Below are 24,456 nucleotides of genomic sequence, written 5' to 3'. Positions count from 1 at the left end.
CATCCTCTTTCCAGGCCATTATTGCCAATGAGCTGGCATATGATGATGGTGCACTCTGTACAAACTTCCGCCACATGGGTCGTGTACACCTGACTTCATCTGGGTCTTTGGATGTTTGTCTGAGGTCTGGATCCTCATAAATCACTTCCCGTACGGCTAATTCCCTCAGGTACTGGATTCCCTTCTCCATAGTGGTCCACTTGCCTGGTAGACATAAAAGTTCTTCCTTGAAGGGATACCTTTCCCTCACAGCTGAGAGGAGACGCCTCCAGAGGCTGGTGGATTGTGCTCCATCTGCAATTGCTTTGTCAATGCCTGCGTCTCTAGCAAGGGATCCCAGTCGCTTGGCTTCCCTGCCGTCTAATTCCACACAATTGGCTCCAGAGTCCCAGCACCGGAGCAGCCAGGTGACAAGCTGCTCACCTATACAGCGACCAAAATCTTTTCGCACATCTCGTAGCTCGCGCTCGTTTAGGCTTCGGGTAGTTACTGTTGCTTTTTCGGCATCCTCATCTTCCTCCTCCTGAATCCTTGATGGCCCAGCGTCGTCATCATCTTCGTCATCTCTATACCTAGATTTGGCAGAAGACTCTCTGCGTTCTAAACGACCTGAATCTCTATACCATTTTTTCACCTTCTCTACAGGGGCAGCTTGCACTGCTACTGCTCGTTTCTCTGACTTTGTTACAGGGTCTGCCACAGAGGTTGGAATACCCTCTGCAGGGTCAACTTGCACTGCTACAGCTCGTTTCTCTGACACGGCCACAGGAGCTGGAGCGGCTGCAGGAGCTGGAGCGGCTGCAGGAGCTGGGACTGGAGCTGCTGCAGGAGCTGGGACTGGAGCGGCTGCAGGAGCTGGAACTGGAGCAACTGCAGGAACTGGGACTGGAGCGGCTGCAGGAGCTGGAACTGGAGCGGCTGCAGGAGCTGGAGCTGGAGCGGCTGCAGGAGCTGGGACTGGAGTAGCGGCAGGAGCTGGAACTGGAGCAACTGCAGGAACTGGGACTGGAGCGGCTGCAGGAGCTGGGACTGGAGCGGCTGCAGGAGCTGGAACTGGAGTGGCTGCAGGAACCGGATCTGGAGCGGCTGCAGAGTCCACCGTAGGGGTCACAGTGGCCGTTGGATCTGTCACAGGGCTTGGAGTGGCCGCAGGGTCTGTCACTAAGTTGATAGCAGTATCAATGGCAGCTCGATAGGCATGAGCCAGGCCCCAGCACGTTACAATGATTTGTGTTACTTTGGAACTGCCAGAATCATGACACCTTTTTTTCAAGCATTCTGCCAGTTTTTGAGGATTTTGCCATTGTTCAGGGGTGAATTTCCAACACACTGGGGGTGCCAACTGCTCTAGATGCCTGCCCATATCCACCCATACTCCCTGCCACCCACAACTATACTGCCTCCGGGCAGATCTCCGGATGAGCTTCCTAAGTAGTTGTTTAACTTTAAGCAGAACCTGAAGTGCATTCATGAGGCAGAACAACAAGACTATGGTGTTCTGAGTATCCCAATAATATTCAATATCTTGGAGAGCTATTTGTACAAGCTCAGGGGATAAGAGGGTGGTGAAGGAGGAAGGCAGAGTGATCCAGGAGGATACAGGGGTGGTGAAGGAGAAAGGGAGAGTAATCAAGTAAGAAAAAATATCTTCCCCTTTCCCCTCCACAGATTGACTCCCTAATGGAGAAAAACAATAGGTATAATTGCTAATAGTTCCCAAGATACTGTTTCCAAAGTACAGAGTCCACGATGTTACTGAGTATAAATACCAAGTTAGAGTCATGACCAGATATCTTATTGTCTCATAAGCCATTGCTATAACACTCAGTACCATAATGATCTGAAACCAGGGCCCGGAGAGGATAAACAACAGTACAGAGAGCAAATACGGAAAATAATGTACTATAATACTCAATTTGGAAAACAGGCGCAGCAGAGTTGAGATTAAAGCAATCAGCATCATGACAAGTGACTATTAAGCAGGTCTAATCCTTACACCAATTTTAGTTTAATACACTCTGGTCAGATCTGCCGTTATCTCAACCTTTCGGGCCCCACGTTGGGCGCCAAAAAGACTGTCGTGGTTTAACCCGGCCGGCAGCTAAACACCACGCAGCCGTTCGCTCACCCTCCCCCCTCCCTCTCTGGGACGGGGGAGAGAAATGGAAAGTGAAGCCCGTGAGTTGAGATAAAGACAGTTTAATAAGACAGGAAAATAATAATAACAAAAATAATAATAACAATAATAATAATAATGATACAATGGTGATAATAGGAAAATAATAATAATATGTACAAACAAGTGATGCACAATGCAATTGCTCACCACTCGCTGACCGATGCCCAGCCTAACCCTGAGCAGTCCGGCCTCCTCCCCCCGGCTAGCCACCCCTATATATTGTTTAGCATGACGTCAGATGGTATGGAATACCCCTTTGGCTAGTTTGGGTCACCTGTCCTGGGTCTGTCCCCTCCCAGCTCTTACTGCACCCCCAGCCTGCCTGTTGGCAGGACAGAGCAAAAGGCTGAGATGTCCTTGGCTTGGTATAAGCACTGCTCTGCAACAATTAAAGCATCGGGGTGTTATCAGCACTCTTCTCATCCTAAGCCAAAACACAGCATTCCACCAGCTACTAGGAAGAAAATTAATTCTAACTGAAACCAGGACAATATTCTATGATTCTAAATGCTGGTACCAAGTGGGAGCTTTCTGCAGGGTCCTCTGTTACAATGAGCTGGCTAAGTTTTCCCCACAGCCAAGGGATATGTGCAGCACAACACAGGCCTGGGCCTACTCAGGCTAACTGTTATGTGGATCAGTAACTCCTTGATGTACAAGAGTCCTACAGTTAGGATCACTACATTGCATGTTCTTTTGAAATTGGCATTTTGTTCTAGATATCCATTTTAGTGGATAGTGTTGCCTGTGTCTTGCAGCACAGCGTAAAGCCTGTAAACTGCCCTAGTAATCCAGCATGGTCATCCTGGCGGTTTGCATCTTGGGCATGGGGGCCTCTTGTTTCAGCTCACAGGACTGGTATCTTTGCCTGGAGCAGGGGTTACATGGATGCCCCTCAAGTAGTAGCCTCCTTGGAGGGACCCATAGACTTTGTGCATGCTCAAACTTATTTGTGTCTCCAGTTCTCCTTCCGGTTCTTTTGGTACACCCCATTCTCTTAAACTTTCCTTTCCATCCCAAACATTTTAGGGCTTGTTCAGCAGACTTCTCTAGTGGCATGACCCAAATCTGTTTTTTTGTTTTGTTTTGTTTTGTTTTTTCTTTCTCTTATTTAATTACTTTCTGTTCACATTTAATTATTTTATAATATTTTAGCAAAGAACAGTTTATAAATTTTATAAAAGTATATATTTATATGCAAATATATTTACATAATATTCGTTTTGCAAAAAGGGATGCAGCAGGACTAGGAGTTAGAGATGGAACAGCCTCACCCCAGAGCAGCAGGCACTTGAGCATGCCTTCGACTTATTATTTAGGTACTCCTTAGTTGGCACCACAACCCCCCTGACCCCCTGGGAACATTTGAGCCATTTGCTCACTCCCCCGACCCACAGTGGGGTGGGGGAGAGAACCACAAAAAGGTAAAACTTGGGGTTTGAGATAAAGACAGTTTAATAGGACAGAAAAGGAAGGGGAAATATTAATAATTATAATAATAAAAGAATATACAAAGCAAGTGATGAACGGTGCAGTTGCTTGCCACCTGCTGACCAATGTCCAGCTGGTGCCCGAGCAGCGGCAGCCCCCTCCCCCCCCCCCCCCCAGCTCCCCCGAGTTTTATTGTTGAGCATGTCATGTGGAATATCCCTTTGGCCAGTTCGGGTCAGCTGTTGTGGTTCTGCCCCCTCACAGCTTCTTGTGCACCCCCAGCCTCCTCTCTGGCAGGGAAGTTTAAGAAGCAGAAAAGTCCTTGACTTAGTGTAAGCAATGTTCAGCACCAACTAAAACATTGGTGTGTTATCAACATTATTGTCATCCTAAATCCAAAAGACAGAACCATAACATCCACTACGAAGAAAAATAACTCTATCCCGGCTGAAACCAGGACAATATCCACCCCATATTCTATGCTATCTCAGGTCTTACACATCCCAATATGTCCTCATTAATTGCCCCCACCCTTTCCGTCCTTGGATGTACACAGATATCATTCCCTTAGTCCATAGAACATCCCTTTAAAATGCCTGTTGTGCTTATTTAGTCCATGACTTTGGGCTCCCTCTGTCATAATGATCCTTATAGGCATTAGAGGTGTTAGGTGGTAGTGCTTTGTTGTAGGCTGAAGCCAGTTCTGGTTGCATTGCCCCAATACTTGACAGAACATCTCTTCCTTGATGGCCTGAGGTGTCATGGGCCCACTGAGCTATAAAAAACTCACACTTAGGTTTCCAGTCCAGATCCACCTGAGCCACTTCAATTCTAGCAGCCTGATCCACCTGCTGGTTGTTTTTTGATGTTCTTCAGTGGCCTGACTCTGGCCTTCACTTCTGCAAATTGGATCAATTCACCTTCTCCTTCAGCAGCTTCTGCAACTTGTCTTGTGGGACTCCATACAGCAGCCTTCCACCTCTGATTCTTTTCCACAATACGACAGGACCCATCAGTGAGCAGGTCATACTACTTCTCATATTCTGGTAGTTTATTTATACAGTGGGGCCTCTTCAGCATGCATCTTCTCCTCTGGTGATATTTCAAAGTCCCTGCCCTCTGGATGGTCTACGATCGCGTACAAAGTTCACAGAATCACAGAATCATCTAGGTTGGAAGAGACCTCCAAGATCACCTAGTCTAACCTCTGACCTAACACTAACAAGTCCTCCACTAAACCATATCACTAAGCTCTAAACATCTTTTAAAGACCTCCAGGGATGGTGACTCCACCACCTCCCTGGGCAGCCTATTCCAATGCCTAACAACCCTTTCGGTAAAGAAGTTCTTCCTAATATCCAACCTAAACCTCCCCTGGTGCAACTTTAGCCCATTCTTCCTCGTCCTGTCACCAGGCACGTGGGAGAATAGACCAATCCCCACCTCGCTACAGCCTCCTTTCAGGTACCTGTAGAGTGCAATAAGGTCGCCCCTGGGGTTTCCAATTTGAGCCTGTTGTGTGATCAGTGCAACCCACTTCCTCTGTAACATCAGTTGCATGATGTGTAGAGGGGACCCTTCCTTTGAACATCCAGCCCAGCACCGTCAGTCGGGGTGCCAAGAGGAGCTGTGCTTCAGTACTAACCACTTCCGAAGCAGCTTGAACTCCTTCATATACTGCCAGTATCTCTCAATTGAGGTATAGCAGGCCTTGGATCCTCTGCATCCCTGTCTCCAAAACCCTAGGGGTCACCCTCAAGTCTCCTCTGGCTCTTTCTGCCAGAGTCTCTGGCTAGGGCCATTCTCCTTGGCTGCAGTGTAGAGCACTTTTTTTTTTTTACATTTTGTCCTGCCCATACTGGCCCAAGGGCTACTGTTTAATTTGTTCAAAGGCTTGTTGTTGTACAGGGACCCATCTGAAATGGTTCTTCTGGGTCACTTGAAAGAGAAATCAGATTGTAATTTGGATTGTGCATTCTCAAAAAAACCATGACGCCTAAAAAAGTTTGTGTTTCCTTTTTTGCTAGTTGGTGGAGACACAGCTGTTACTTTACTGATCACAGCCATTGGGATCTGACTACGTCCATCTTGGCATTTTATTCCTAAAACTGGATCTTTCGTGCAGGTCCTTTGACCTTACTTTGTTTTATGGCAAAGCCAGCCTTCAGAAGGATTTGGGCTATTTTCTTCCCTTTCTCAAAAACTTCTTCTGTTGTGTTGCCCCACACAATGATGTCATCAACATACTGCAGGTGTTCAGGAGCTTCCCCCTGTTCAAGTGCAGTCTGGATCAGTCCATGGCAAATGGTAGGGCTGTGTTTCCACCCCTAGGGCAGTTGATTTCATCGGTCATGAGTGGTGCTCCCCAGGGGTCAATGTTGGGGCCCATCATTAAGGCCCCCTTAATATTTTTATTGATGGTTTGGATGAGGAAATTGAGCGCACCCTCAGTAAGTTTGCAGACAACACCAAGTTGGGGGGGAAGTGTCGATCTCCCAGGGGATAGGAAGGCCCTGCAGAGGGGCCTGCTCAGGTTGGATTGATGAGCAGAGGCCAATGGGATGAGGTTCAACATGGCTAAGTGCCGAGTCCTGCACTTTGGCCACAAGAATCCCATTTAACGCTTCAGGATTGGGGCAGAGTGGCTGGAGAGCTGTGCAGAGGAAAAGGATCTGCGGGTGTTGGTTGATGCTTGCTTGAACATGAGCCAGCAGTGTGCCCAGGTGGCCAAGAAGGCCAACGGCATCCTGGCTTGTATCAGGAATAGTGTAGCCAGCAGGACCAGGGAGGTGATCATCCCCCTGTGAGAAATATCTCAATATATATATTTTTTTTTCAGACAATTGGTTGATAGCAAGCTGAATATGAGCCAGCAGCGTGTCCTGGCAGCCAGGAGGGCCAACCGTATCCTGGGGTGCATCAAGCTCAGCATTTCTAGTCGGGCAAGGGAAGTGATTGTCCCGCTCTACTCTGCACTGGTGCGGCCTCACCTCGAGTACTGTGTGCAGTTCTGGGCACCACAGTACAAAAAGGACGTAAAACTATTTGAGAGTGTCCAGAGGAGGGCTACTAAGAAGGTGAAGGGCCTAGAGAGGAAGATGTACGAGGAGCAGCTGAGGTCACTTGGCCTGTTCAGGCTGGAAAAGAGGAGGCTAGGGGGAGACCTCGTTGCGGTCTACAACTTCCTCGCAAGGGGGAGCGGAGGGGCAGGCTCCAATCTATTCTCTCTGGTGACCAGTGATAGGACCCAAGGGAATGGAGTCAAGCTGCAACAGGGGAGGTTCAGGCTGGATATCAGGAAGAGATTCTTCACTGAAAGGGTTGTCACGCACTGGAACAGGCTCCTCAGGGAAGTAGTCACGGCACCAAGCCTGTCGGAGTTTAAGAAGCATTTGGACTGTGCTCTTAGTCATATGGTCTGAATTTTTGGATAGACCTGTGTGGAGCCAGGAGTTGGACTCAATGATTCTTATGGGTCCCTTCCAACTCGGCATATTCTATGGTCATCTAGACCAACCCTCTGCCATGGACAGGGGCACCTTCCACTAGATCAGGTTGCTCAAAGCCCCATCCAACCTGACCTTGAGCACCTCCAGGGATGGGGCATCTACTAATTCTCTGGGAAACCTGTTACAGTGCCTTGCCACCCTCAGAGTAAAGAATTTCTTCCTTATATCTAATCTAAACTTATCCTCTTTTACTTTAAAGCCTTGTGGCCCTCCTCTGGACTTGTTCTAATATGTCCATGTCCTTCTTGTGCTGGGGGCCCCAGAGCTGGATGCAGTGGTCCAGGTGGGGTCGCACAAGAGCAGAGTAGAGGGGGAGAATCACCTCCCTTGACCTGCTGGCCATGCTTCTTTTGATGCAGCCTAGGATACAGTTGGCTTTCTGGGCTGCAAGCACACATTGCTGGCTCATGTTGAGCTTCTCATCAACCAAGACCCTCAGGTCCTTTCATTGGGGCTGCTTTCAATCCATTTTCTGCCCAGCTTGTATTTGTGTTTATGATTGCCCCAGCAGGATCTTGTACTTGGCCTTGTTGAACTTCATGAGGTTTGAACAGACCCACTTCTTAAGCCTGTCAAAGTCCTTCTATGATGGTATCCTTTCCTTTCAGTATGTCGACCGTACCACACAGCTTGGTGTCATCGGCAAACCTGCTTGAGGGTGCATTCATTCTCACTGTCCACGTCACCAACAAAGATGTTAAACAGCGCCGGTCCCATTGCTGACCCCTGAGGAACACCACTCGTTACTGATCTCCACCTGGACATTGACCTATTGACAGCAACTCTTTGAGTGAGAACATCCACCCAATTCCTTACCCACCAAGTGGTCCGTCCTTCAAATCCATGTCTCTCCAATTTAGAGACAATGATGTTGTGTGGGACAGCGTCACATGCTTTGCACAATCCAAGTAGATGATGGCAGTTGCTCTTCCCTTATCTGCCAATGCTGTAATCCCATCATAGAAGGCCACCAGATTTGTCAGGCATGATCTGCCCTTAGTGAAGCCATGTTGGCTGTCACAAATCACCTTTTTATTTTCCATGTGTTGTATCATAGTTTCCAGGAGGATCTGCTCCATGGTCTTGCTGGGCACAGAGGTGAGACTGACTGGCCTGTAGTTCCCCAGGTCTTCCTTTTTTCCCTTTTTAAAAATGGGGGTTGTTTCTCCTCTTCCAGTCAGTGGGAAGAGACAATAGAGAGCTGAAACAGTATAGAGAAAATTGCAAAACCTTTAGAAGTTACGAAGCCTTTTGCTGACACAGGCAGTGTGACTGATTTGTAGTGCAAAGATTGAACCTCCCAAAAGGAAGAAGCTGAAGAGCTGATGCAATGTAACTTGCGTACATCTTAATTTTCATGTTTACTTCAAAATAGAAGACCCTGATCTCAACTCCAAGATTGTATTGGAGAGGACCATGGTGGAGCGGGCTGTTCCCCCTGCAGCCTATAGAGTACCACAGTGGAGTAGATATCCACTCTGTAGCCTGTGAAGGAGCCCACGGTGGAGCAGGTGCTCCGGCAGGAACTGCCGTGCATGGGGGACCCATATTGGAGCAGTCTGTTCCTGAAGGACTGCACCCCATGGCACAGACCCATATTGGAGCAGTTCTTGAAGAACTGCAGTCTTTGGGAAGCCCATGTAGGATAAGTTTGGGAAGGACCATGTCCTGCGGGAAGGACCCCACGCTGGAGCAGGAGAAAAGACTAACCATGAAGGAGCAGCACATGACTAACTGTTATGGACTGACCACAATCCCCATTCCCCTGTGCTGCTCAGGGAGGTGGAAGAAGAGGGTGGATGGGGGGAGGAAGGTGTTTTTAGTTTGTTTTTAGTTCTCACAGCTCTAAGTCTGTTATCAATTACATCTCCTTTATGCTGAGTCTGTTTTGCTTGTGACAGTTGGTGAGTGATCTCCCTGTCCTTATCTCAACCCATGAGCTATTTTTATCATCTTTCCTCCCTCTTTTCTTTTGAGGAGTAGGAGTGAGAGAGCAGTCTGGTGGTGCTGAGCTACCTACAGCTGCGAAACCACCACACAGATATGTATGCATTGTGAAGAGTGGTTGTGGCAGGCATTCTTCAGAATTGAAATGTTAGAATGTATAAAAAATAAACACAAAAGCCTGGGAGGGATGTTATTATGTGGTGGTATGTGCTTATCTGTGGTTTGTGAGATGGTCTGCTGTGGGGAGTTTTTGTTTGCTTGTTTTTGTAGAAACTTCCAGATCGACTGCTATACTGTTTAACCTTGAGAATGTTTTGAACCAAACTTCCAAACAAGGAAGAAGTGATTATAAAATAATTTATAGCTTAACCATCTATCAGTTTAGGTGACTGACTGTGTTTTTTAATTTATTTTACTTTAAGTTTAACTTTCAATTTGGGTGACTGTTGCCTTTTTAAAAATAAAAATATGTTTAAAGCTGTCTTATTTTCATCAGCTACATAAAAGCTTTTGGGCTGAATTTCTTTTTGGTTGTTGTTGTTGGGAGATGATAGCGACAAATCTGTATCATTATAACAATGTAAAATTATTTTTTCCTGTATTTTTTTTTATTCACAGGTGTCAGCTGTGATGCATGTTTAAAAGGAAATTTTCGAGGTCGCAGATACAAGTGTTTAATTTGCTATGATTACGATTTGTGTGCAACTTGTTATGAAAGTGGTGCAACAACAACGAGGCATACAACTGACCATCCCATGCAGTGCATACTAACAAGGGTAGATTTTGGTAAGTAATAGTTAATATTGGAACTGTTTGCCATAGTTATAAACATGTATATTTGTTTCATTGCTTAGGAACATTTTATTTTTTTTTTCCCCAAATAACATGCTAAAAATTATAGTAAGTTTCTATCTCTTTAAGTTAAAATCTTGCTTTCTCTTTGGTTCTAGTACGTGAAATCTGGTTTATTCTTTTGGGTTAGGTGTTTTGGCAGACATCAAATTATTGGACTGTTACATTTATCTTATAAAATGATTACTTCTAAATTAACTTCAAATTCAAAAGGTTTAACATCTACATGCACACACCCCCCAGTATGCTGTACCAGAAAGTGCCATGGTGGAGAGAAATAGTGGTGAGAGTTTAGAGAATATGTTCTTTTCTGGTTGTATCTGGGGACGTAGCAGGGGTTGTAGGCTGTACTGAATGTGGAAGAATAGTGGCAAGGGCTAGCAAGTAGTCCTCTTAATTGCTGTTGTATCCCCTATAACACCAACACTGTAATTCAGGAGATACTTCCATAGCATATGTTTGTGTTAAGATGCTGTTGACATTGGACGCTTATTTCTTGTTATACCTGTTTTAAGCCTCCACAAGACTACTGTTTTAACAAAAACTGTTTTTAGTGATTCGAATCATATTATTCAAGTTTTCAGCTCTTTTAGTCTTATTTTCTTTTTCACTTAAAAAAAAAAAAGGTTTAAAAAGAAAAGTACTGGATGTATACATTATGCTACTTGCTTTAAGGATTTAAAGCTCAGAACAGCTGAATATACCGATATACGGCTACTTTCTTAGAACTCCCTTTGAGCAGAGAAGTCTCTCATTCATGTGTAATTCTCAAGTCACTGCTTGCTCTAAGCCTGTGTTGTAATGACTTGGAAATCTATGCTCTGAGAATTCACAGTTTGGAAAGAAATTTTTGAATGATACGCAAATATACTTTTGAAAATATTTCTAGATATTTCATAGAATCATAGAATCATAGAATATCCTGAGTTGGAAGGGACCCTTAAGGATCATCAAGTCCAACTCTTGACACCGCACAGGTCTACCCAAGTTCAGACCATGTGACTAAGTGCACAGTCCAATCTCTTCTTAAATTCAGTCAGGCTCGGTGCAGTGACCACTTCCCTGGGGAGCCTGTTCCAGTGTGCAACCACTCTCTCTGTAAAGAACCCCCTCCTGATGTCAAGCCTAAACTTCCCCTGCCTCAGCTTAACCCCGTTCCCGCGGGTCCTGTCGCTGGTGTTAATGGAGAAAAGGTCTCCTGCCTCTCGACACCCCCTTACGAGGAAGTTGTAGACTGCGATGAGGTCTCCCCTCAGCCTCCTCTTCTCCAGGCTGAACAGGCCCAGTGCCCTCAGCCGTTCCTCGTACGTCTTCCCCTCCAGGCCTTTCACCATCTTCGTAGCCCTCCTCTGGACACTCTCCAACAGTTTCATGTCCTTTTTATACTGTGCTGCCCAGAACTGCACACAGTACTCGAGGTGAGGCCGGACCAGCGCAGAGTAGAGCGGGACAATCACCTCCCTCGACCTACTAGCGATGCCGTGCTTGATGCACCCCAGGACACGGTTGGCCCTCCTGGCTGCCAGGGCACACTGCCGGCTCATATTCAACTTGCTGTCTACCACGACCCCCAGATCCCTCTCTTCTAGGCTGCTCTCCAGCGTCTCATCGCCCAGTCTGTACGTGCAGCCAGGGTTTCCCTGTCCCAGGTGCAGGACCCGGCACTTGCTCTTATTGAACTTCATGCGGTTGGCGATCGCCCAGCTCTCCAACCTATCCAGATCCCTCTGCAAGGCCTTTCCACCCTCAACAGAGTCCACAACTCCTCCAAGTTTGGTGTCATCAGCAAACTTGCTCAAAATACCTTCTATTCCTACATCCAGATCGTTTATAAAAATATTGAAAAGTACCGGCCCTAAAATGGAGCCTTGAGGGACCCCACTAGTGACCGCCCGCCAGCCTGACGCAGCGCCATTCACCATAACCCTTTGGGCCCTGCCTGTTAGCCAATTGCTCACCCATCGTATGATGTTTTTATTTAGCTGTATGGTGGACATTTTGTCCAGTAGGATCCTATGGGAAACCGTGTCAAAAGCCTTGCTGAAGTCCAAAAAAATCACATCAGCTGGTTTCCCTTGGTCCACCATACGGGTGATCTTATCATAAAAGGAAATCAGGTTAGTTAGGCAGGACCTACCCTTCACAAACCCATGCTGGCTGGGACCAATGACTGCTTTGTCCCCCAGGTGCGCCTCAATACGTTCGAGAACCATATTTCTTCTTAGGCTTCACTTTCTTTATTTTTACTTATTCATGAGATAAAATTGTGTGTGTACCAGTATATATTAATTCAATGTTTTGTTCACTATTTGAGGTGCATGGCTTAAACTTGACCCCTGGTGACAGTTATTCTTGTATATTGCATATGGGGTTAAATGGCAACATCGTAAATGTTATGTATGTGTTCCATAGGAAAAAGAGGATTGATGTATGCATGCTGTGGAGCCATAAGTTAACATTAAATGCTAAAAGTTTGAAAGTAATACAATGGGAAAACTTACTGAAAGTCATTTAACTTCTTAAGTTGTTCCAACCAATCTTGCGAACAATCTGTGCATCTATAAAACATCTTAGAATCATAGTATCATTTAGGTTGGAAAAAACCCTTAAGATCATCAAGTCCAGAACTAAGCCATGTCCAGAAGTGCTACATCCATACATCTCTTAAAGACCTCCAGGGATGGTGACTCCACTGCTTGTCTGGGCAGCCTGTTCCAGTGCTTGACCACGCTCTCCATGAACAAATTCTTCCTAATATTCAATCTAAACCTCCCCTGGCGGAACTTGAGGCCGTTGTCTCGCATTCTATCACTTTTCACCTGAGAAAATAGACACCCTCCTCTCTACAACCTCCTTTCAGGTAGTTGTAGAAAGCAATGAGGTCTCCCTTCAGCCTCCTCTTCTCCAGAATAAACAACCCCAGTTCCCTCAGATGCTCCTTGTGTCTTGTTTTCTAGTTCCTTCACCAGGTTAGTTGCTCTTCTCTGAATGCATTCCAGCAACTCAATATCCTTCTTCTAGTGAGGGGCCCGAAGCTGAACGTAGTACTTAAGGTATGGTCATACCAGGGCTGAGTATAGGGAGACAATTGCTTCCTTAGTCCTACTGACTGTGAGAAAAATCTCAATATTTTTTTCAGACAGGGTCTTCTGTGAAGATATTTTATTCGCGATTGCAATGGTGGGAGTCCTGCAAGCAGGAGCGCACAGTAAAAGTATATCATAGCCTTATATTCCCTATTACCTGATGCTTGATTCCTCCCGTTTCCTCATCGGCTGTGTACTACAAGTTCACAAACTACTCGACGCTTCTTGCTATACCATATATGCACAATTTTATTTGACCAACCATTAATTTCTCCTTTTCCTTTTTTTTTTTCCTTCTTCTCTCTTGACTAGAGTGTCTGTGATTTTTGTTTTTACTGATTTTGCACTGCTCGTCCTGTTTTTCTTAGCTATCCTCCTTATTTTGGGACAGTGGGACCTTCCCCTTAGCTTCTTAACATACTCCCCACTGCTATGCAACTGTCATGCCTGCACAATCACTTTTGAATATGCAAGGTTAGTGGAATTTTCCACTGCAAAAACACATTCTACTGAAAAAAAACAAAAAACAACAAAAACGCACACAACAAAAAACACCTTTGTTTCTCACAATTCCCCCCTCTTATTTTCTTACTCCTGTTGTCCTTTTTGCACCACTTCACATCCCCCACTCTTGAGTTTTTCCAACATTAGGGCACAATATTTTTCTTTGGATGTCATGGGGGATGACAGACACACAATGCCATTACTATTATAATACCAACAAATAGTTGTTTGAGCCAATTCCATTCAGGTAACCATGAAGTTAGTTTCTCCCAAATGTCTCTAAATACCCGGGAAGTGTCATCTTGAGCCACTTTATGTAGGATCTTGTTTTTTTCCCAAATATTTTTGAGATCAGTCTTTGTAACACTGTAATTCAGGAGATACTTCGATAGCATATGTTTGTGTTATGATGCTAATTCTCAAGTCACTGCTTGCTCTAAGCCTGTGTTGTAATGACTTGGAACAAGTCATTACAATAACTTGGAAGAAGTCTATTACATAGAAGGAGGAAGTTTCTCCTCCTTCTTCCACTGCGGATATTCCTATTTGAAGTGCCTGGCCATTAGTTTTCCTCTGCTTTTCCTTCTGTGGTGGTTTTACCATGCTGGGCAGCTAAACACCACAACTGCTCTCTCACTCCCCTTCCTTAGATGAGTAGGGGAAGAAGTAAAGGAAAGAACAACTCACGGGTTGAGATAAGGATAATTTAATTAAAGGGCAATAATAATAATAATTAAAGAAAGACTATTATGAACTAAACAATTTAACTAAAGGGAAAAAAAAAAAGGGAAAGGGGAAAAGGGAGGGGGAAAGGGAAAAAAGGGAGGAAAACAAATAAAACAAATGAAGGCTATGTGGAAGTGCAGAGGAAAGAAATTACTCTCTACTTCCCACAAATGAGCAATGCTTGACCACGTCCTTGTAGCAGGGCCTCAACACACGTAGCCGGTGTTTGGGAGGTGGACTGACGTTTTCACAACGAGAGCCCACCCCTCCCCTCTTGTTACTGTTCCCACCCTTTATTGGTGAGTGTGACATCACATGGTATGGAATATCCCTTTGGTTGGTTTAGGCCAGCTGCCCTGGTGATGTTTCTCTCCTCACTTTTTGCCCTCCCCCTAGGAGGGTTAGAGAGAGTCCCGATGCTGTGCCAGCACTGCTCAGCAGCAGACACAACATTGGTGTGATAACACTGCTGTTCTAGCTACAAGTGCAAAGCACAGCACTGTATGGGCTGCTGCAGGGAAAGTTAACATTCCAGCCAGACCCATTACAACCTCCACCCCTTATTCCATAACATTTGTGTCACACTCAGATCCCCCAATACTTTAGCATACAAGTATTCTCATCATTATTTGTTGTCCTTTAGCAGGACAAGAATTTAACAGGACAGGATTAATAGGCAGGTATATCTTTTCATTCCATAGATCTTTCTTGGAAAATGTTCATAAGAACTGTTGATGATTAGGTCTTCATCTGCCAAAGTGGCCACTCAGGGCAGGTGGAGTTGGATGTCTGGACACCAGCACCAGCTTAGCTCAAGTCCTTGTTGCACTGCTCGGCTCCTTGCAACGTTGACCTGTCGTTGATCCTGCAGCGCCTTCCTACAACATATAACTTAGATCACAGATTAGTTTTCTCTCAAGGTCAAATCTCCTTGAGGCACACACTTGATATCCCCATTCTATTGCATTACCCACCAGGTATACCCTGGTCCCTGGGCGAAGACAATCCCACGAGTGGGTTTGCCTTTTCCTGAGGCAGAAGCAACCCACACTGCCTTCCCCATCCACTTTCCTACATGCACTATGGGGACTTTAGCTCCTTTCACTGTGTGTAGGGGTTTTGTTTCGGCAGGACCAGGACGGCTGTCAGACCCCCTATTGTTAACTAGCCAAGTGGCTTCTGGTAGATTTGTGTCCCATTGTTTCCATGTCCCAGCACCTAATGCTCGTAACATAGTCTTTAACAGTCCATTGTACCTCTCAACCTTCCCAGAGGCTTGTGGGTGATAAGGGATGTGGTACACCCACTCAATACCATGCCTCTTGGCCCAGGAGGTAACAAGATTGTTTTGGAAGTGACTCCCATTGTCAGACTCAATTCTCTCTGGTGTACCATGACGCCACAGCACTTGTCTTTCCAGGCCCAAGATAGTGTTTAGGGCTGTGGCATGGTTTACAGGGTACGTTTCCAGCCACCCAGAAGTTCCTTCTACCATGGTGAGTATGTACCTTTTGCCTTGGCGTGTTTGTGGGAGTGGTCCGATATAGTCAATTTGCCAGGCCTCACCATATTGAAACCCTAGCCACCTCCCCCTGTTCCAGGGAGATTTTACCTTCATGGCTTTCTTGATTGCAGCACAGGTCTCACACTCATGGGTAACCTGTGTAATGGCCTCAGTGGTCAAGTCCACCCCTTGATCACAAGCCCATCTGTAAGTGGCATCCCTCCCCAGATGTCCTGATGTTTCATGGGCCCATTGAGCTACAAACAGCTCACCCTTACGTTCCCAGTCTAGGTCCACACGAGCCACTTCAGTTTTCAAAGCTCGATCCACTTCTTTGTTGTTCTGATGTTCTTCAGTAGCATGACTCTTGGGCATGTGGGCATCTACATGACGTACTTTTACATCCTGGTTTTCCTCCCAGGCAGCAATATCTTGCCACAGGGTAGCAGCCCAGATAGGTTTACCTCTGCACTGCCAGTTGCTCTGTTTCCATTGCTGCAGCCACCCCCACAGAGCATTTGCCACCATCCATGAGTCAGTGTAGAGATACAGTACTGGTCATTTTTCTCTTTCGGCAATCTCTAGGGCTAGTTGTATGGCTTTTACTTCTGCATACTGACTCGACTCGTCTTCCCCTTCCATGGCCTCCACAACTCATCGTGTGGGACTCCACACAGCAGCTTTCCACTTCCCATGGCTCCCTACCACACGGCAGGATCCATCAGTGAACAACACATACTGCTTTCTGTCTTCTGGCAACTCATTGTATGGTGGTGCTTCTTCAGCACGAGTTACCTCTTCTGTTGGCACTCCGAAATCTCCGCCTTCCGTCCAGTCCTTGATCTCTTCCAGGATTCCTGCACGATTAGGTTTTCCCATTCGAGCCCACTGTGTAATTAACACTATCCACTTACTCCACATAGCATCAGTCGCATGTTGTGTAGTGGGGATCTTCCCTTTGAACAGCCAATGTAACACAGGTAGCCATGGAGCCAAGAGGAGCTGTGCTTCTGTACCCACAACTTCTGAAGCAGCTTGAACACCCTCATATGCTGTGAGTATCTCTTTTTCAATTGGGGTGTAATTGGCTTCTGATCCTCGATAGCCCCAGCTCCAGAAACCCAGAGGTCGACCTCGAGTTTCTTCTGGGGTTTTCTGCCAGAGGCTCCAGGTGAGGCCATGATTGGGAATGACTCCTCTAAAAAGGTAATATGGCCCATAGCCCAGCTGAAGTTCCTCTACGCCAACGCATGGGGAATAAGCAGGAGGAGTTGGAAGCCATGGTGCAATTAGAAAACTATGATCTAATTGCTGTCCACGGATATGTGGTGGGATGAATCACACAGCTGGAGCACTGGAATGGAGGGCTACAAGGTTTTCAGGAGAGATAGGCAGGGAAGGAAGGGTGGGGGTGTTGCCCTCTGTGTTAAGAAGTGGCTAGATTGTGAAGAGTTGCTGCTGAGAAGCAGCCACAAGCAAGTTGAGAGCCTGTGGGTAAAAATTAAGCACCAGACTAATAAAGGGCACCTTGTGGTTTGGGTCTACTACAGGCCGCCCAATCAAGGGGAGCCTTTTGATGAAGCCTACTTGCTTAACTACCAGAAGTATTGTGCTCACGAGCTCTCATCCTGATGGGGGATTTCAACCACCTGGATGTCTGCTGGGAAAGCTACATGGCAGGCAGTAAGCAGTCCAGGAGTCCACAATTTTATTTGACCAACCATTAATTTCTCCTTTTCCTTTTTTTTTTGCCTTCTTCTGCCATTACTATTATAATACCAACAAAGAGTTGTTTGAGCCAATTCCATTCAGGTAACCATGAAGTTAGTTTCTCCCAAATATCTCTAAATACCCAGGAAGTATCATCTTTGATGCAGCAATTAGATTTTGTGTGTGTGTGAACTGTAAGGACCAGGTCCCACAGTGTTGGTGAGCATTTTCATAAGAACCTTGCTGTAAAGAAATAGAGGAAATAAAAGGTGTATAGTTCCTATTTCTATTTTTCTCAAGGGAAACTTATTGTGACCTTAAGTGTGACAGGATTTCTCATAATAGTTATATAACTTGTATAAATAGGGAAGTAGTGGTAATAAGAGAACACGTCTGGAAACTGGCAACTCAACTGTGAGATTTGGAGCCTGACTGGCTTAAGGATTTTTAATCTCCTGGATTTCATTCAAAGTAATATGGTGATCCCTATGGTGGTTTTACCGTGCTGGGCAGCTAAACCCCACAACCGCTCTCTCACTCCCCCTCCTTTAGATGAGGAGGGGGAGAAGTAAAGCAAAGAACAACTCACTGTTTGAGATAAGGATAATTTAATTAAAGGGAAATAATAATAATAATTAAATAAAGATTATCATGAACTAAACAATTTAACTAAAGGGAAATAAAAGGGGAAGGGGAAAAAGGGAGAGGGAAAGGGAAAAAATAAAAAAAAGGGAGGAAAACAAACAAACAAAATAAATGAAGGCTATGTGGAAGTGCAGAGGAAAGAATTTACTCTCTACTTCCCCCAAATGAGCGATGATTGACCACGTCCTTGAAGCAAGGCCTCAACTCACGTAGCCGGTGTTCGAGAGGAGGGCCGACGTTTTCACAACGAGAGCCCACCCCTCCCCTCTTCTTCCTGTTTCCACCTTTTATTGCTGAGTGTGACATCACATGGTATGGAATATCCCTTTGATTGGTTTAGGTCAGCTGCCCTAGTGATGTTTCTCTCCTCACTTTTTTGCCCACACCCCCTAGGAGGGTTAGAGAAAGGCCCAATGCTGTGCCACTGCTGCTCAGCAGTAGACACAACACTGGTGTGATAACACTGCTGTTCCAGCTACAAGTACAGAGTACGGCACTGTATGGGCTGCTGCCGGGAAAGTTAACATTCCAGCCAGACCCAGTACAATCCCTTAATATTAAGGGATGTTAAGAGTGTGGCTTCCTCTTCCAGTCCAAGACTCCATTCTGCCCGGTTGGGAACCCAGGATCTCTACCCGAGCTGAGGGACATGGCTGCCACTTCCATGTTTGTAGGTTCAACCAGTAGCAAAGCTGAGCACGTATCCCAGAGACACACAGACACACACAGAACACGGACACGGCCAGTCACACAGATTGCCACAGACAAGGGATTGCCTTCAACAGCACCTACATATAGGATTCACATAAAACAAATATAGACAGCCGAGTCCCCTTTCTCCTATTCAGATGGTAGTGAAGAGGAGAAAGTGTCAGCCTGATTTACTGACTAGGGAAGTTTGCTACCTGCCATGGGCTTGGATCTGGGATGTTGTGGAGTCACTGCCGAAGCTGGTCCAGCCCTCTGACTACTGCCCCCTGCTCTTACTCCACGTGGGTGCAAATGATACTGCAAGGGGAAACCTGGACAGTATCAAAAGGGACTACAGAACTCTGGGGGAAGTAGTCAAGGGCATGGGGGCCTAGGTGGTGGTCTCCTCAATCCTGATGGTGAGTGGAAAAGATGTGAGAAGAGGAGCACTGATAAGACAGCTCAATAATTGGCTGTGGAGCTGGTGTCAGTGACAGGGTTCTGGGTTCTAAGACCATGGGACCCTGTCTGACAATCATCTGCTTTGGATAGATGGAATGCACCTCTCTAAGCGGGACATCTTATTTGCCATATGGATGCAGGGCATCTATTTTTGCCAATAGGATCGCTGATCTCATAAGGAGGGCTTTAAACTAGGAGTGACGGGGGAAGGAGAGGGTAACAAGCAATACACTGAAAGAGTGACTGACAGGGTTGCTGAGAAAAGGGCATTGGGTGATGTGACAGGGAGGGATCACAAAATCAATTAAATGGGAATTAAGCAGGGTCACCTCCAGCGCTTGCAAGTTAACAAGGTAATGCCTACAAGGCAACATTATAGCAAAATCCCCCAAATGCTTTCTAGGAACCCAACACGCTGGGGTGCCCCTCCAAAGTGTCTGGACACTAACGCATGCAGTATGGGGAATAAACAAGATGAGTTAGAGACGTGTGTATGGTTGCAGGGCTGCGATCTTATTGGGATCATGGAGATTTGGTGGAATGGCTTCCATGACTAGAGTATTGCAATATAAGGATGCAGGCACTTTAGGAAGGACAGGCTGTTGAGAGGAGGAGTGGGTGTCGCCCTCTATGTCAATGACTAGCTGGAGTGCACGGAGCTCTGCCTGGGGATGGATGATGAGCCAAGTGAGAGTTTATGGGTAAAGATTAAAAGAGAGGACAGGTAAGGGTGACATTGTAGTGGGTGTCTGCTATAGACCACCTGACCAGGAAGAGCAAGCGGATGAGGCCCTCCACAGACAAATAGAAGCAGCTTCACGTTCACAGGCCCTGGTCCTCACGGGGGACTTCAACAACCCCGATATCTGTTAGAGGGACAACGCAGCAGGGCATAAGCAATCCAGGAGGTTCCTGGAATGTGTTGATGATAACTTCCTCCTCCAAGTGATAGAGCAACCATCAAGGAGCGGGGCTCTGCTGGACCTCATTCTCACCTCCAAGGAGGGTCTTGTTTGGAATACGAAGGTCAAGGGCAACCTTGGCTGCAGTGACCGTGAGATGGTGTAGTTCAGGATCCTGAGGGGAGGGAGCAGGGTAAAAAGCAAGCTCACAGCCCTGGACTTCAGGAGAGCAGACTGTGGCCTCTTCAAAGAGGTGCTTGGAAGAGTCCTGTGGGATAAGGCCCTGGAGGGAAGAGGGGCTCAAGAAAAATAGTTAATATTCAAGGGTCACCTCTTCCAAGCTGTGCATCTCAATAAAGAGGAAGTCAGGAAAAAATGCCGGGAGGCCTGTATGGATGAACAAGGGGCTCCTGGCAAAACTCAAACACCATGCAGAGAGTGGAAGCAAGGGCGGGTAACCTGGGAGGAATACAGAGACATTGTCCGAGCACCCAGGGATGAAGTTAGAACAGCTAAAGTCCAAATGGAATTGAATCTGGCCAGGGATGTCAAGGACAACAGGAAGGGCTTCTACAAGTACAGGTTGGAAAGTAGGAGAAATTTCTTCTTAGAAAGAGTGGTTAGGCATTGAAATGGGTTGCCCAGGGAGGTGGTGGAGTCACCGTCCCTTGGGAGCGTTTAAGGAAAGTGTAGATGTGGTACTTAGGGACATATGGTTTAGTGGGTAATTTTGGTGGTAGGGGGACGGTTGGACCAGATGATCTTGGAGGCCTTTTCCAACCTTAATGATTCTATGATTTTAGTAAGAATTTAGAATGATTTTTTAAATTTTCATGATGGGTTTGGCTCATGTTAATTGCTAAGTTAGCAGCTTAAGGGAAGCTGCTGCTTCAGTATTTGAGAAGTGCTAAAGTATTGAAACTGGTACGTAACATCTCACTCATTTTGCTTCACTAAAACAAATTATTATTGTTAAACACCAGTTCAGCTACAGCACCAATATCAACATATGGAGTACTGGTGTCACTGAGTCATTTTAAATTACAGTATTTAAACTAGATTTGTTGTAAGGCTGAGAGCATAGTGCATCTTCAAGGTATCCCTTCAAGGAAGAACTTGTATGTCTACCAGGCAAGTGGACTACTATGGAGAAGGGAATCCAGTACCTGAGGGAATTAGCTGTACGGAAGGTGATTTATAGGGACCTAGACAACGAAACAAATATCCACAGATCCAGATGAAGTCAAGTGTACACGACCCATGTGGCGGAAGTTTGTATGGAGTGCACCATCATCATATGCCAGCTCATTGGCAATATCGGCCTGGAAAGAATATGAGGAACCCACAGTGGATGAATTGACTAAACAACTCCGGCAGTACAAAGAAAGTCTCTCCTCTTCCCTACAGGCCTACATCTGAGCTGTGGAGAAACTTTCTGAAGAGTTCCACCAACTTAAAGAGAATTTATTTTCCTCCCCACCTGTACAAACCAGTGTCTCACCTATCAGGCGTAAGCGTCCATCCGTGCAAGGAAGACGATACAGTGGGTACACACCCCGTGATACCCTGTGGTTTTACCTACGTGACCATGGAGAGGACATAGGAAAATGGGATGGAAAATCTACCTCGACCCTAGAGGCACGGGTATGTGAGTTGCAAGGAAAAACAATCGGGAAAAAGGGGTTCTTTGAGAAGCTTGCTGCTCCAACTTCCTGCATGCAGTCCTCCAGATGCAGAAATGAAGATTCTGACCAGGATTAGAGGGGCCCAGCCTCCAGCCAGGGGGAGGAAAGGGACAATCGAGTTTATTGGACCACGTGGATTCGATGGCCTGGCACGTCAAGCACACAAAAGTATAAGGCTTTAGTAGACACTGGTGCCAGAACCTGTCTGTATTTATGGGGTGACGGGGGGATCCCAGCAGTTAATTGTATTGGAGGCTGAAGTGAGTTTAACTGGGAATGAGTGGCAAAAGCACTGTATTATGACTGGCCCAGATACTCCATGCATCCTTGGCATAGACTGCCTCAGGAGAGGATATTTCAAGGACGCAAAAGGGTTCCGGTGGGCTTTTGGCATAGCTGCCTTAGAGACAGAGGGCATTAAACAGTTGTCTACTTTGCCTGGTATCTCGGAGGACCCTTCTGTTGTGGGGTTGCTGAGGGTCAAAGATCAGTAGGTGCCAATCGCTACCACAACTGTGCACAACTGTGCACTGGCGGCAAGACTCCCCCAATTCCCATCCATAAGCTAATTCGTCAACTGGAGAGCCAAGGAGTGATCAGCAAGACTCATTCACCTTTTAATAGTCCCATATGGCCAGTGCGAAAGTCTAATGGCGAGTGGAGACTAACGGTGGACTATCGTGGCCTGAACGAAGTCACGCCACCACTGAGTGATACAGTGCCAGACATGCTAGAACTCCAGTACAAACTGGAATCAAAAGCAGCCAAGTGGTACGCCACAGTCGGTATCACTAATGCATTTTTCTCCATCCCTCTAGCAGGAGAGTGCAGGCTACAGTTTGCTTTTTCTTGGAGGGGTGTCCAATACACCTGGAATTGGCTGTCCCGGGGGGGAAACACAGCCCTACCATTTGCCATGGACTGATCCAGTCTGCGCTGGAACAGGGGTGTAATAAATGACTGAGTCCCAAATAGGGTTACAATCAAAGTTTACAATTTATTAAACGTATAGAGGTAAGCAAACAGCGCTGGGTACGCCGGGAGTCTCTGCTCCACTAAGATGCACACCAATTACATCAGGCGGCTGGTTTTTATGCTCCTAGGCTAATACATATTCATCACCACTTTTGGAAAAGGCAGGGTTATTATAATTAGTTTCCCGGGACACGAACCATCCCACGGACGCATGCGTATCAGTCTCCGGTGGGCCCTCTGGGGGTCGCTCGTAGAGGCTCGTAGTCTTCCTCCCAGGCTTTGTCCTTTGGTTGTTCTTCAGCTTCCCCCCTCTCCTTATTTAGTAGTCTCTGGGCCAGATGTCAGAAAGTTGTGTCTCGTGCAATAGTCAGCAGTTATCAAAAAACTCCCCCCTATTCTCTTATCTCCCAGACCCGAGTCTCAAGGTTTACCCTTCAAACCCTCTATCGACACGAACTGCTAGACCATTCTTTTGCAAGATGCAAGAGCTATATACACTAACCACTCTGTTTCTCTTGGACTTGTGGTTATTTATACAAGGGTATGTAAGACAGAAGGTCACATTTCATTATGAGGCCCTAGCATTGTTCCATATTGACACAAATCAAATGAACATATTTCACAGGGGGAAGCTCCTGAACACCTGCAGTACATTAATGACATCATCGTATGAGGTGACACAGCAGCTGATGGTTTTGAGAAAGGGAAGAAAACAGTCCAAATCCTTCTGAAGGCCGGTTTTGCCATAAAACAAAATAAAGTCAAAGGACCTGCACGAGAGATCCAGTTTTTAGGAATATAATGGCAAGATGGACGTCGTCAAATACCAATGGATGTGATCAACAAAATAACAGCTATGTCTCCACCAAATAACAAAAAAGAAATGCAAACTTTCCTAGGTGTCATGGGGTTTTGGAGAATGCACATCCCAAATTACAGTCTGATTGTAAGCCCGCTCTATCAGGTAAGAACAATGATTTCAAATGGGGCCCTGAGCAATGACAAGCCTTTGAACGTATTAAATGGGAGATGGTTCATGCAGTAGCCCTTGGGCCAGTCCAAGCAGGACAATATGTAAAGAATGTGCTCTACAGCGCAGCCAGGGAGAATGGCCCCACCTGGAGCCTCTGGCAGAAAGAGCCTAGGGAAACTCGAGTTCTACCCTTCGAGTTTTGGAGTCGGGGGTACAGAGGATCTGAGGCCTGCTACAGTCCAAACGAAAAAGAGATATTGACAATGTATGAGGGAGTTTGATCTGCTTCGGAGTTGGTCAGTAGTGAAGCGCAGCTCCTCCTGGCACCCCGACTGCTGGTACTGGGCTGGATGTTCAAAGGAAGGGTCCCTCTTTACACATCATGCAACTGATGCTACATGGAGTAAGTGGGTTGCACTGATTACTCAGCAGGCTCGAATAGGAAACCCCAGTCACCCAGGAATCTTGGAAGTGATTATGGACTGGCCAGAAGGCAAATATTTTGGGATATCATCAGAGGAGGAGGTGGTCTGTGCTGAAGAAGCCCCACTGCACAACCAGTTGCCAGAGAATGAAAAGAAATATGCCCTGTTCACTGATGGGTCCTGTCCTATTGTGGGAAAGCATTGCAGATGGAAGGCTGCTGTATGGAGTCGTACACGACGAGTTGCAGAAG

The 24,456-nt window shown here is 46.2% G+C and overlaps 1 protein-coding gene across 3 annotated transcripts in view; it reads left to right on the top strand.

The window, feature by feature from the left end:
• LOC137846965 (E3 ubiquitin-protein ligase KCMF1-like) overlaps positions 1 to 24,456 on the top strand; it is a 144,930-nt gene that overhangs the window by 60,358 nt on the left and 60,116 nt on the right. For all 3 annotated transcript variants that reach the window (XM_068665118.1, XM_068665117.1, XM_068665119.1), the window contains exon 2: positions 9,685 to 9,852. In XM_068665118.1, coding sequence (XP_068521219.1) covers positions 9,685 to 9,852 — 168 coding nt within the window. The remainder of the gene's footprint in view (positions 1 to 9,684; positions 9,853 to 24,456) is intronic.

This window comes from Anas acuta, chromosome W, assembly GCF_963932015.1.
Source record: "Anas acuta chromosome W, bAnaAcu1.1, whole genome shotgun sequence".
NCBI classification, from domain to species: domain Eukaryota; kingdom Metazoa; phylum Chordata; class Aves; order Anseriformes; family Anatidae; genus Anas; species Anas acuta.
The sequence above is the reverse complement of the archived record's forward strand: the minus strand, read 5'-3'. Positions and strand labels throughout refer to the sequence as shown.